General features: G+C 38.5%; 1 protein-coding gene across 1 annotated transcript in view; it reads left to right on the top strand.

Moving 5' to 3' along the window:
• Positions 1 to 8,742: 8,742 nt before the first annotated feature.
• STARD13 (StAR related lipid transfer domain containing 13) overlaps positions 8,743 to 14,857 on the top strand; it is a 117,041-nt gene continuing 110,926 nt past the window's right edge. Inside the window, exon 1 of the mRNA XM_026708790.2 lies at positions 8,743 to 9,141. Coding sequence (XP_026564575.2) covers positions 9,018 to 9,141 — 124 coding nt within the window. The 5' untranslated portion in view covers positions 8,743 to 9,017. The remainder of the gene's footprint in view (positions 9,142 to 14,857) is intronic.

The following is a 14,857-nucleotide window of genomic DNA, read 5'->3' as shown; positions in this document are numbered from 1 at the left end:
GACTATTTTGTTATGTCAACAAACTAGTTTAAACATAACAACAGACATAACAAACTAGTTTAAAAATCCAGACTTAAGGAACTAATCTCAAGTCATGGCTTTACATTTGTATTTTTCACCCAAATTGAGCTTAGTTTGCTGTCTGAACCAGTTTCAGGTATTTACACCAATCAGAACTAGCCTAATTGTGGTTTAATTATATCAACGCCACATTAAACAGAAATAGCTTTGTAGAAAACTAAAAGTTAACCCTATCTGCCACTTATACTTGGCAATATTATCATATTTGGGAACATTTTTGGCACAGTGGTTAGAATACAGTACTGCAGGCTATTTCTGCTGACTGCTGGCTGCCTGCAATTTGACGTTTCGAATCTCACCTGGCTCAAGGTTGACTCAATCTTCCATCCTTCCAAGGTTGGTAAAATGAGGACCTAGACTGTTGGGGGCAATATGCTGATTCTAAATTGCTTAGAGAAGGTTGTAATGCACTGTGAAATGGTACATAAGTCTAAGTGCTATTGCTATTATTACAGTATAGGGAAGGGATTACTTCTGCACAGAAAATGGCTATTGCAATCTATATGCACAAAAGTTTGCCAAGTTAATTCAGTATCTTCTCATTTTGTCTAAAGGGAAATATGCCTCTCTTTGTAGAGCATCCTATTTTGTTTGTATTTCGTTAAGCTTTTAAAAATAAACCAGCATGCTCAGCATGCCATTTCTTGAACAGTCCAAAAGTTATTCCAATATACTTATCAGAATCCTTCAAATGTTTTTTAAGAAAAGCTGCAGCTGCACATAATATATAGCCATTCCCATTCCTCAGGGAAATCTTTTATGGTATACTTAGAATTAATGGAAAGATGGCTTCGCACTTGAAATTGATTTTATTTCAAAACAGAATTCCATTAATGCAATACTGGAACATCAAATCAATTAGTTAAAAGTATGTATGTGTGCTAAGTAATGATTGTGACCTATGCTTCTTAACAATTACATAAATTATATTTATATTCTGTATTTCCTCCAAGATCTCAAGACATCTTACAAGCAGACCTCTCATAATCTTGTTCTCATAGCACCTTGTAAGGTAGGTTGGGCTATGAGAAAGTGACTATTCATTGATTTTCCATGGCTAAAACTACACTTCAAACTGGGTTTCCCTGGTCTGGTCCAATATTTTAGCTACCTAAGCCTAACTCATTAACAACTTTATCATAGTGCTTCTCAAAGTTTGACAAATATATGGATATAATAGTTTATATCAGACTTTCGTTTTCAATCAGGGTTAATAGGTGATACCTTGCTTCCAGCGATATAGCTTGTATTCTAAGAACATTGTAGCACAATATATGACTCACTAGATTTGAAGATCCTAGTGACTCAATGTATTATGTGCAACAGAATATCCACATTTACTTGAAAAAGAATCCTTTGATTTTTTTTAATACTTATTTGCTCAATGCATTTACATCCAACATGTTCTCTGAGAACTCAGCATATGGTACATAATGGTCTATTTAATCTTATCCCCACAATAACATCTTTCATTATTTCATTATTGAAATAATGAACTGTCCAGTTATACATTGGAGATTAGCATAGTGTGTTTATTTTTTCCTTTTTTATTTAAACTAACAGTTTTTTAGAAAGTTAAGGACACAACCGCAGAATTAAGAAAACATTATAGAAAGACTTTTTAGTGATACTTTCTCCCCTTACTTTCCATTTCTTTCCCAATTGCTCACCTAAATATTTCTATTTTACATTAAACATTGAGGGTTATTACTAATAATTGTTGTACTCCTTTCATAATTAGTGATCGCATAACTCTTTTCTTAGAAACCATATTCCAAATATATAGTTGTGCCTTGCTGTGTGATGTATAGTATATAAAGGAGCCATTCCTGCTTACATTTGATAAGGCTCCTTATGCAGAGATATATATTCTGGGAGTTGAAATCCACACATCTTAAATTTGCTGAGGTTGAGATGCACTGATATAGACTGTTCTGTTCCCAAGGAGAGACAAATAGTGAAGAGATCCAGCAAACATACATCTTAGAATACATACAATGTGTCTCAGGAATGTTATTAAAAATAAAACACAAAAGGCCATTCAGTAAAATGTATTACTGTTTTAGTTTCTAGTACAGCATTCAAACATTTTCTGTAGATTGACTTCCTCTCTAAGGTATTCCTTCAGCAGCAAAGGAAATATGCTCAACCCTAAGGCATTTACTTGAAAGGGTTTGGGTTTTATTTATATATTTCACACATTTTGATCTTAAAATTGCAGGGAGAATAATGTTTTCTTTTACCATTTACCTGAAGGTTTATTTTCCTTGCTCTCAGTAGAACTAACACTAAAATTCATGCTGATTTGCAAAAGGTACAACCTGTCTATTCTACTACCCAGATTTATACTGCATGGGTGTTCCAAGAACTCAAAATCCATTGAAATTTCTTGGTTTGTATAAAATGAATCATCTATCTGATGATGCCAAAAAACAGCTCCTGTCTTTTTGACTGAAAAATAAGCATCTACCTGTAGGTACCTCTCTCGCACTTTTCCTGAAAAATAATACCTCCATTAAAATAAAAAAAATCTTGAGAAGATACATGTTTGGACCAGGAACTGAAGCTAAATACCATGCTATCTATTTTCACTGCTGCTTTGGAAAAGTGGGAGGAGAGGAAGGAGAGAGAGGGGAACAGCTACTGTTAAGATTTCCAGATCTGTTTTTCCATTATGGGCTACTTGAATGCTAGTGTGAGTTTTGCTTCTCTGTTTTTCCCACAGTCAGTAAGACTTATCTGACAATGGAGTTAGTTTCAGCTGTCCAAAACGAACTGGGAGATACATTCCTTTCACCACTGCCATTGCTTATCATTAACACCCTCATTTTTTAAACGCCAGTTAATTTACAGGCACACAAGGTCTGGCTTTTTTGCTGTTCCTCTTGCTAGTTTCTGCCATCACTATAACTCCATAAAGTTTTATGAAATTGCAGAGCAGTTAGATTAGTTTCAAAGAACCTACTGTAAGAAGTGAACAGTAGTATATGACAAATGTAGTAATACACTTTTAGGATATTAAATATACTTCATAAACAATACAGGTACTCCTCAACTTACAGCCACAATTAAGGCCAAAATTTCCACTGCTAAACAAGGCTGAAGTTAAGTGAGTTATGACTCATTTTACAAACTTTTTTTTTGCCATAGTTGTTAAGCAAATCACTGCAGTTGTTAAATGAATCTGGCTTCCCCCATTGACTTTGCTTGTTGGAAGTTGGCTGGAAAAGTTGCAAATGACAATCACATGACCCCAGGATTCTGCAACCAACGTAAATACATCCCAGTTGCCCAAATTTTGATCACATGACCATGGGGATGTTGTGATGGTCGTAACTGTGAAAATTGATCATGGCACTGTTTCAGTGCAGTTGTAACTTCAAACATCAGCTAGTGAATAGTTGTAAGTCGAGGACTACCTGTAATACTTTTAATAAACAAATGTTTATGAATCTATACCGTTGTTTAAATGACAACAGAACTTTAAGAGGTTCTGCTGGGTTTATATGTCAGACATTTGCATGAAGCTGCAGTATATTGTCAAAAGGAAGTTAGAGCTTTCTTTCATTTAGGTTTCTTAGCATGACCCGCATTCTTGTGGAGCCTATACAATTGTCTTGCCAGAATAGCGATACAGTATTCTGACTTTCTCTGCTGCTTTAACGGAGACCAGTCCTTATTAGTGGATGGAGGTATTATTTTGAAACTAAATTACACTGCTTTTTATTCTTAAGGTACAGGCAATTTCCTCATGAGTGTACAAGTAACTGATCAAAATTGGGGTGATCTTAGTGACACATATTTTGGAAGGTTGAGAGGAATGTTTTGTCAGAAAGTCTGGAAGGAAGTCACTGCAACAGCTGGAGGGCAGCCCGTTGGGAAAAATGGAATAAAATTTTTCTTCTTTGACACTTCTATTTTATTTCTAATAAATTATTAAGTGATTAGTACCATTCCAGAAGTGTGTATCAAGAAAGGACAGTACATTTAGTGATAAAAGGAAAAATAGCCTCAGAAGAAACATGGAAACATGTTGTCAATCTGCAACAAGCGTTAGGCAATGGTAAGATGGGCAGTCAATGAATCTGATAAGCAATCAAACTACTGCCAGGAGGAACTTCCTTCACTGGATTTTTAAGAAGTATTACTCACATTTTATTTGTAGAACTGGTATTTCTGTTCAAGAACTATTTTTCCTTCGATCTTTCCAGAATTCTCTTTTTGTCGTTTGAAGTAAGCCAACTAACATGTTCAAGTCTTAATTGGAACAGGCCATTAAGCATGCAATTGAATCACAATACAGAGTTCTCAGCTAAGCCTTAAAACACTGAGATTACATTTCTTTTTGCAGACTTGTTAATATAGCAGAGGCATTGATATTTCCTGCTGACTATAAACAATGAAATGCTTTTAAGGCTAATGGAATACATATGTTGGAGTCTGTTAAAAATGTTAGAGGAAAAAACTTTTTGAGATAGAAAAAAATAATTTTGATCCTTCCATGGTGCATTTAGGGTAAATTGACTTGGTTTTCTTTTTAGGAAAACCTTGATTTCTCATGTATTTCTATTTATTGATATATATGTATAAACATAGAGCTCAAACTGCATGGATAATTTTTCTTCAGTCCTAATTCCTAACAAAATTTGTAGAGTGTATGTGTTTTCCCCCCAACATATTTGGATTGTGCCAAACTAAAATAAAGCACTATTAAAATTTTCACAATAGGTCTACCCATGGATATTTGCCAGTGTGGTGACATCTGTTTCACTTCAGATTCACCTGACATGTTATCCAGATGGTTTAGAATGTCCAGTTGCTGGGTGTATTGTGACATCACCTGTTTGCTCCAGGGCAACAATGGAGTTTGCCAGGCAATAATGCTTTTGTCATTCTGATAAATGGATCTAGATCTTGAGGATACTGCTGAACCCAGCATCTCTTTTTATACTAGGTTTGGAAGGCAAGTGAGTTACTGTGTCCTTCCAGTAATGCGGGTTTCAAAAAAAATCCATTTAAGGTCATAATGGGATTAATTAGAAGACTCCATCAGAATTTTTAAGGAACAAGTGGCAGACAGGTAGGTATGTGGAAAGTGATATGTCAGCTTGCATGAATTTCTGAAAGGAGAAAGCTATCCTATATGGACAGCAAAGTTTCAATTCCTATGCAGTTTTTTCAGAGATGTACTTTATCTGGAATTTTAGGATGTTTGAACTGCCCCGTCCTTTCTTGGAAGCTGGACCACATAGAAATCTTAGACTGCCCTACTGAAATACATGTAGTCTTTGACTTATAACCACAGTTGGGACCAGAATTTCCCTTGCTAAACAAGGCAGTTGTTGAGTCACATCCAATTTTATGAACTTTTCTACCACGGTGGTTAAGTGAATCATGCAGTCGCTAAGTAAAACCAGCTTCTTCCACCAACATTGCTTCTTGGAAGTTGGTTGGGAAAGTCAAAATGATGATCACAGGACCCTGGGACACTGCAAGTATTGTAAATATATGCTGGTTGTCAAATTGCCCCTATTTTGATCACATGATTGTGGGGAAGCTACAAAGGTCATAAGTTGTAAGTCACTTTTTTTTAGTGCCATTATAATTTCAAAGATTTGCTAGACAAATGGTTGTAAGTGAAGGACTAACTCAGGGCTGTCAAACTCATGGCCCATGGGCTGGATGCATCATGCGCTGACCATGCCCACGCTCAGTTTAGCGAAGAAAGTCACAATACGTCACATGACACCGTCATGACACCGCGAGTTTGAAACCTCTGGACTATCTGCATCAAAGGATGAAGTATCAGCAACAATGTTTGTCCTTTCTTGAGTCCAGAACTAGATTGTTCTTTGGGGACTGGAATGGGGTGAAGCAGCCATTTTATCAACCCTGCTAAAATGCCTTGCTTCCAGTCTGTTTCCTGCCAGGACTGGTTGCAAGAAAGCATAAGTCTTTTTTTCTTTTGTGTTTGTAAACTGACAAATATGTATCAAATGTTCAGCAAACATGATTAAATCTTGCCCCTGTTTGCAGACAGAAAATTGGGCTATAAAATAAGCAATTTTTACAGCTAACACCCAGCAGTAGCAATCATGTTGTCACCAAAATATATGAGCATCTATCACCTCCTATTTGCCCTTTTATCAAGTGTGCTTTTCAGGTTCATAAAGTAATATTGTGTTGTACTATTTGTCATATATCTAGGATGCTCTTCGTTTTACCAAATTATAGTTTTTTGCCTTACACACTAAAGAGATCTCACTGCAGAGCCTGACTTGCAATGTGTTTCTGACTTTATTGCTCAGGGCCAGTATTATAGATAATGATCCATAATAACTTTGATAGTGTTTATGTTGCCACAACTATTCTTTCTTAATCTTGAATTGGTCACTTTCTAATGGCTTAAGCTACCTTCCAAGATTGTTGTAAGGATAAAGTTTCATGAATAAAAACTGGAATAAAAAGCATACATTTTCATATCTTACAGAGATGTTGATCTTCCCTGCAGCACACAAACTAAACTTTCAAGAACTTAAATGTCTCCTTAAGAATCTTAGTTTTCCAGGAAGATACCAGATTTACTCAAGACATAACTTGATGGAATATATACTAAATTGTGGTCTCTAAAACTTGTGTGGTCCTAATGTTACTAATGTAGTGGTTAAAAAGTAGTTTTGCGGTCCATGCCTGGACAAAAGCTTAGCAAATTCCATAATAAAACATGACATTTTTCCTACCATCCAATTAGCATTTTCAGGGGTAGCCTCGTGTAGAACAAATCATGTTTCTGTATTGTGAAGATTACAAACAGATCAGTAACATTTAGTCTGCTACATTAATTTCTTAAAGATGTTGACCAATACAAAGCTTCTCCTTTTACATCATCATCTTCACTGAAACTTCTGAGAAAACTATGGCTGTGAAAAGAAAATTTATTTATTTGTATCTCTCAAATTAAGGACACAAAAATATAACAAGAATTTATTTATAATGAGCCCCATTATATATACATAGATACCAGTAGTCCTAACTTAACGACAGTAATTGGGACTGGAATTTCTAATTTCTTAGAGAGATTGCTGCTAAGCAACATGGTCAGAAAGCATAAGCTCACATAACTGCATCAGGGACAAAATTCAAAAAATTTCCCTACTGGCTCTGTGGGCTGTGTGTGTGGGTTGGTATAATAGTAATAGCAACCAGAATCAACCAGGGTTTTTTTACGGATTCAAATCGTCCCTACCACCTCTCCTGAGGGGGCCAAGGTTGTTGAATTTCACCCCTTGCATTGCTTAGGAATGGCAATCCCAGCAGTTCCTGTTGTTAAGCAAAAACTGTGAGTTGTTAAGCGAAGACTTCACATGAGTCTGACTTGCAATTTCTTGCCAGCTTCCCACAAGCAAAGTCAAAGTCGAGCCAATTGAGGCCAGTTGAATACTATGAGTTTACCACTTTCTGGCACCATAGAAAGCTGGCTAAAATGGTTTTGAGAACTGTTTTAGAATTCCATCCTCTACTATCAAGGCTCAAAACAAGGCTGCTGAACACATACTCTTCCCCTCCTTTTCCATGCTTAATAAACCAAGATATCCCCCCTATAAAAGCTCAACATCTCATTCCTGTTATCACTATCCTGATTACTAGATGTTTTCCTGCATATTAAAAACATCAGGGAGGAAAGCAAATTCTGTGGATTTAACCAATCGTTTTCCTTAACATGCCTTTTGCACCCCTAATCAGGATATTTGGTTTAAAGCCAGTTTGATACAGTGATTAAGGCACCAGGCTAGAAAGCAGGAAACCATGAATTCTAGTCCCGTTTTAGCCATGAAAACCAGCTGGGTGACTTCAAATCACCTCACAGGGTTATTGTCTGGGAGAAAATAGGAGGAGGAAGATGTGTTGGATATGTTTGCTGCCTTGAGTTATTTGTAACAAATAATAATGGCTGGAAACCAACAAAAGAATCACCATTTGATAGCAGGCCAAAAGGGAAGCAGCAGATGCAGGATAAGGATCACCAATGGGGACAACTAATTACATGCTGGTATGGTTATCTATTTACTGAAGGATGATGGAGAAAACTTTAACATGGCAGTAAGGCCCATATAATTTATTGATTGGTATCCTAAGATCTAATTTTAAGAATTAACTTGACTTTTAAGGAAAAAAAATGGACCAAATTAACCAGAAATTAACTTCACAAGATCTTTCTGCTTTCCATTGTCTGAGTTTCTGGTTATTTTTGGCTGGTTGTTGCTTCCAGAACATTTATAATTGGGCGCGCTTTCACGTGTGGCCGGGAAAGGCTGTTGACCCCTCACTAAATATAGGACCAGGCCTGTCCTTTCTGTTCTCCGTGTGGTTTGTGTTCTGAATGTTGAGTTTGGGGAACTAAAGAAACTTCTAGGATGAGAAGCTAAATACCTTCAAGGAAAAAACAAAGTCCAGTTGCCTTTTGAAAAAGCATCTTTGGGAGTTTGGGGACATTTCTAACCAAGAAGGAAGACTAAAAGTCTGAAGTTGGTTACGAAGGCGGGTCCCACGCTCGAGCGGAGTTTTCAGCCTGACAGGAGGAGAGAATTTCGGACATGAACCGGCGCGAGGCTCTTGCTTTATAAAGTAAAGGACCCCGGCCGCTATGGCGGTGACCCCTTCGGGGGCGGTTTCCTCAAGACGCGCTGGAAGGAGGCGACCGGAGAGCGCAGCCGAGAGAGGAGAAGCGGAGAGGTACTGAGGAGCCCAGCCCCGCCGCACAATCTACCCTGCGCCCTCAGGGCTCGGGCCAGCCGCCAGCCAGCCGCGAAGGAAGCTTGCCTCGAATCTTTGGGCGGCCGCCGTTGGTTTGAGTGAGGCGTCGGGGGTTGCTTGAGCGTCTCAGGGCCTCGGTCGTGGAACCGGCGCGTCGGGCATGCGAGGTGGAGGTTGCTAGGATGAGCTGGAAGAGGCGAGCTGCTAAAGCCCAGCTCCGGAGGACTTTCAGCGAGCAGCTCCGGGACTCCACGGCCAAAGCTTGGGATTTACTTTGGAAAAGTCTCGGCGAGAGGCGGCTGGCAGGTCAGTCCGGGGTCAGTCCGCGGCTCGTTCCTGCGGGACGGGCAGCCCAGGTGCCTGTTAGCCTCAGGAGGAGCCGCGGTGCGCCGACAGGTCGCGTTACCTGCTTCTTTCCAGCGTCCGCTGTGTTGGGGAGCAGGGGAGGGGGGGCAACTTTTCCAGCAGGTGAATGACCCCCGCGGGTTGTTTGGGTTTTTGCCTTCCCTGCCGCGACGATTTCTTTGAGAGGCTTGCCTTGCCGTCTTGGAAACGTTCAGAAATCCGGGGGGCGATCCAAGCGGGGCAGCAGTCGAATAGCAATAGCACTTCGACTTATATGCCGCTTCATAATGCTTGTTTACATCGCCCTCCCTAAGCGGCTGACAGAGTCGGCCCACCGCAGCCTCTTCCCTTAGGTGCGGGGAGGGAGTGGGGAGGTCAGGTCGAATGTGTAAGTCTCGGCTGACGCGTTATAGGGATCCCCCGGTACGCGGCCACTGCGTGTTTACAAGCGGAGATGAATCTGCGCTGCTCTGGCTTGGAGGAGCAGAAATCAAGCAGCGGGTTTTAGGACACCCTGGATTTTTTGGGGCAGGAATAGTAAGGTAAATCTTTGGTTAGTCGGCTTATTATTACAATATTTTCCTCAACTCAAAGGGTATATTTACTACCCGTGAACACTAAAATGTCTGTTTTATATATGTGTGTGTAAGGAATGTGCTACTTTGCTCTGGTCTTGTTTTTCTACCTCCTCTATTTGTATACTAGAAGCTGAAAATTCAGAATCTGGCAGCGCTTTTTCCAATTAGAAATGTCCATTAAAAGGCATAAAGCTGCAGCTCACAAAAAAAGGTGCAACCAGACTTCTGGCTGTTGTTGATGTTATTCTTATTCTTATTATTTCTCATAGCTTTTCTCCAATAATCTCGGCTGAGCTCTGTATGACACTGGTTACCCCATCTCCTTTTGGAGGGAATTCAGATATCACCACAGGGCTCATTTTAAACCACCTGTCCTAGAATTTGAGTGATATTAGTAGAATAGATGTAGTCCCTACATAAGGATGGTCGCATTCTGGAATTATTTGTTGAGGGGTAATTTCTGTGTCTTAAATGGATTCCAGAAAATGGTAGAGGACAGGGAGGCCTGGAGGAACGTTGTCCATAGGGTCGCGATGGGTCGGACACGACTTCGCAACTAACAACAATAACAAATTTCTTGTGGCCATGGTAGTTAAGAATAAAGCTGGATAAGTGTCTATATATCCATGAAACATGAAATTGGACTCTTGGTATGTTTGCCTATGTTATTTTTAAATTATTTGCTTCGGTTGACAATCTTGAATTCCTGTTCCATCTGTCACCCCACACGAGGGTTATGCACTGGTGTAATTTCCCTGTTTGTTTGGTGGGAACCCCACCCATGTATATCAACTGACTAGGAAGAGCTGCTGAAGCAACTTGAGTTTGTTTTTGAAGCCACACAGATCAACACACTTACCCTTGAACTTCTTCTTGTTCTATAAAATTCTTGCCCTTTTCTACCTTAACTATACTGTACTTATTCCTCCTGACTGATCTGATTTTATTTGCCTTTCTTTTAATTCAAACTTTCTGCTTCCAAAGCAAAGTTTGTCTTTCTTTTCAGCCAGTGGTATTTGTTCTTTAGATAGCTGCAGACACATGAAAAAATAAACCTCAGTTTCTTGTTTTGCAAGTTTGCATAAACTAAAAGCAGGCAAAATATAACATAAATATGTAGATGTGTTGATGAAATCAAAATATATGAAATCTTCATCTTCCTGTTAAAGGAAATTTCCCACTCAGACAAAGGAAAAGAGCCTTTTCAAAATTTTAAAAATAGTCCCTACTTTGGATCATGATGGGATGAGTGGGAACAAAGAAGGAGGGGCCTAGAATGGAGTAGCTTACATCATTCAGAGCCACTGCCCATTGTATATATTTTCCCCTCATTTGGGTCATTTTCAGATTTGATCTTTCTTTTGCTGGCTTTGACTCCGTTTTGTTCAGTTTCAGAACAAAGAAAGAGGCCCATCAGCAAAATCATGTCCCTCTTTATATCATTTATTTTCACGTTTCTGTTGGATTAAAACACATAAGTTTAGTCTGATAAGACTTGGTCTGAGTAGCTCTAAACTGACCAATGGTAATTACCAAATTGTTGTTTACTGTAAGTATTTTTGTCCTGCTCCAGCTCAAACAACTCTTGGCAGTTTACAATAGAATAAAAGCATAATGAACACTTCCTAAAAAAAACCTTAAAGATAAACATGGATGCCTGGTTATTACAGCAACCCAACAAACTCCACCTCCAAATGACCATTCAAATCAAATAGATCTGCCTTATGAAAACCAATGGAGGCAAGTTATTGCCCAGATTGCAAGGACTCTGCCCTTAGATCCATTTTCTCTTGACTTCTCATAGGGACTGGACCTTCAGCATTCCTTCACTGCAAGTGTGTACATGCTGGACAGATTCTTCTGGAGAAGACAGTCCCCAAGGTCTGATGCTTTCAAAATCTATGTTAAAATCTTCGTATTTTTCCAGTTTTAAGACATGTGCTACTGAGGTTTACAAATGAACCTCTGCGTGGTCTGCTTTAGATTCTTTCCCAGGATCACCATCAGCAGAGGTGGTATTCAGCAGGTTTTGACCAGTTCTGGAGAACCGGTTGTAGAAATTTTGAGTAGTTGAGAGAACCGACAAATACCACCTCTGAATGGAGATTTTACAGTATCCTTCCCCTGCCACGCTCACCAAGCCATGCCCACAGAACTGGTAGTAAAAAAAATTTGAATCCCACCACTGACCTTCAGACTGATTTATCAAGTACCGTATTTTCCGGACTATAGAGCGCATTGGAATATAAGCCACACCCACTAAATTTTAAAAGAAAAAAATATTTTTACACATATTAGCCGCACCAGACTATAAACCACAGATATATACGTTGTGAAGTTAGATGTTTACACAGAAAGAGAAGAATGCTCTTCGCATGCGGCCAGATGTCTCCAATGTCTCACCATTGATTCATTAACGCTAAGCTTACGTGCAGCAGCTCTGTTTCCTTCCTGGATAGACAGATAGATTGCTTTCAACTTAAAAGCTGCATCATGTGCTTTTCTTCGTGTACTTTTCATGATGAGGGTGTGAAAAATATTTTGTGTTCGTGCGTGTCATGCTGCTTGCATCGAGTGCACCAAAAACTACCGGTAGCGTCTTCTTCTTTGCATTGCCCTCTTGCATCTGTCACATTTTTGTGCCCCCTGATGGCAGTTAATGAAGAAAAATCTATAGATAAGCCGCATTGTTGTACAAACCGCAGGGTTCAAAGCGTGAGGAAAAAGTAGCAGCTTATAGTCTAGTAAATACGGTAGTTTTCTGTATTCTCCTTTACCCTCCTTTGAAGAACAATACTTGCTGTCCATCCATTTGGTACTTCACCAATTTTGGAGAGAGAGAGAGTAATATGTATGTATGTATGTATGTATGTATGTATTATCTTCAAAACACTTTTTCTTGAGATGAACTAATTTCTTTTGATACCTTCTTTTAGTTTTTTTTTTCCTTCATTGGAAGTATATATTTCTCCTTTTTAGAAACTCCTGCCCAATTTCCTTCCAAATTTGCTTCTCCCTGAGCAGAATACATAGTACTTTCAAGCTAAATTTATTCTGTAAAGAAGACATGTTTTCCTTGGTTTCACACATTACACTTCCATTGTAGCACTGAATTTTAATTTTATAGTTCAAGTCATTCTACTTATGTTATATTTAAACATGTGTCAATTATTGTTAAATGTAATTTGAGCCCTTAACCTAATTGTCAGAAACTCTACATATACACAAATAGATATTTAGGATACATTGAAATAATTTATGTGAAAATATCCTTAGGATATTCATACATTTCATGGTAATTTATCAGAATACTCTTTTATTTAACTTTTAAAAAACACGAATAAAATAAAAATAAAAACCCTTAACTTTTATATAGAAAATTATCTACTAAGTACAGGTGGTCCTCGACTCACGACCACAATTGAGCCCAATTTATGTTGCTAAGTGAGACATTTGTTAAGGAAATTTTGCCCCATTTTACGACCTTTCTTTCCACATTTGTTAAGTGAATCCCTGCAGTTGTTCCATTAGTAGCATAGTTGTTAAGTGAATCTAATTCCTCATTTACTTGGTTGTTAGAAGGTTGCCTGACTCCAGAACACTGCAATAGTTATCAATATGAGTCAGATGCCAAGCATCTGAATGTTGATCACGTGACCATGGGAATGCCACAATGGTCATAATTGTGAAAAATGGTTGTAAGGCACATTTTTCAGTACCATTATAACTTTGAACGGCCACTAAATGAAATGTTGTAAGTCGAGGGCTACCTGTACTAAGAACTTGTCACTCATGCTTTGTATGTTATTAAGGTGAAGATTGAAGCATAAACTAGCAATTTTTTAACGGCTGCCCAAATGTCCAGTGGGTTGCATCAAAAAAAGATATATAGCATTGTCACACTGCTATAAAAATGGTCCTCAAATTATGGCCATATTTGGGTCTGGAATTTGCATCATAATTGTTGTCATAACTTGAATCATCACATGACTGGACCCAGTTTAGCATTGCCCTAAGTTGAGTCACACAGTCACAAGGGCAAATCCAGTTTAACCAGTTGTGTTTTTGCCCAGAAACAGGGAAAATAGTCACTAATTGTGATCATGTGGTTGCAGTCATAAAGGTGAGCCAGTTGCCAATCATCTGAACTGTGATCACATGACTGCAGAGTTGCAACTGACTTTTTTAGAGGCCACAGTTAATTTGAACTGTCATTAAGCAAATGGTGTTCAGTCAAGGGTTAGCTGTACTGGGGAGATTGCCTCGTTAGTAGGGTATTGCGGTTCTGTATTTACAATACAAGATGGATATTGAGGAATTAAAAAGAGTCATAGGAGAAAGATAATAATGGCAAGAGGCTTGGAAGCTAAATGACATGAAGAATTGTTTTTATAAAAAATGGAGTATATTTAGCCTGAAAAAGCGAAGGCTACAGGGAAAGATGTTAGCAGTCTTCAAATACTTAATGGGTTAGGGTGAGGGATGTCGACTGATTTTCTGTAAGTCCCAATGGGGACATGAACCAAAGGATAGAATCGTTACCTAGGGATATCCACAATCAAAGAAGAAGAAGAATTTCCTAAACCTGAAAGCGATTGAAAAATGCAACAGCCTATCTTCTGGATTTGTGGATTCTCCAACACTGGAGGTTTTCAAGCAAAATTTGGATGGGTGTTTGTCTGAGATGGTGTAAGGATTTTTCCATTTGAAACTTCTTTTCTTACACTAAGCCTTAGAAGCTATTTTGATTGCACTGATTTCAAACTGGCAGGACTGGGGCTAAATCCAAGAAGATGATTTGTTCTTTATTTCTTCTCCCTTTGAAACTGTTTGTGATTGATAGGTTTGGCCCTGCTTTCCAAGTTCTGTTTTTGTTTTCTTTCATTAAAAAGATTTTAATTGCCAAAATGGGGAAATCTTCCAAATAAGATAATACATGTGCAACAGGGACAAAAAAGCATGATAGATGCTGTAGATAGTTTTTGAAAAGATTGTTGCTTAATTGATGTAATTCAGTACATACATTTTCTGAAGATGTAGATCAAGGAGAAAGGTGACAGTTTTCACTTAAGTATAAAAGCTTTTAGTGTTGTAATGTT

Source organism: Pseudonaja textilis, chromosome 7 (assembly GCF_049901715.1).
Source record: "Pseudonaja textilis isolate UNSWEBS1 chromosome 7, rPseTex1.2, whole genome shotgun sequence".
Taxonomy (NCBI): domain Eukaryota; kingdom Metazoa; phylum Chordata; class Lepidosauria; order Squamata; family Elapidae; genus Pseudonaja; species Pseudonaja textilis.
This window is presented reverse-complemented; position numbering and strand designations above follow the sequence as displayed.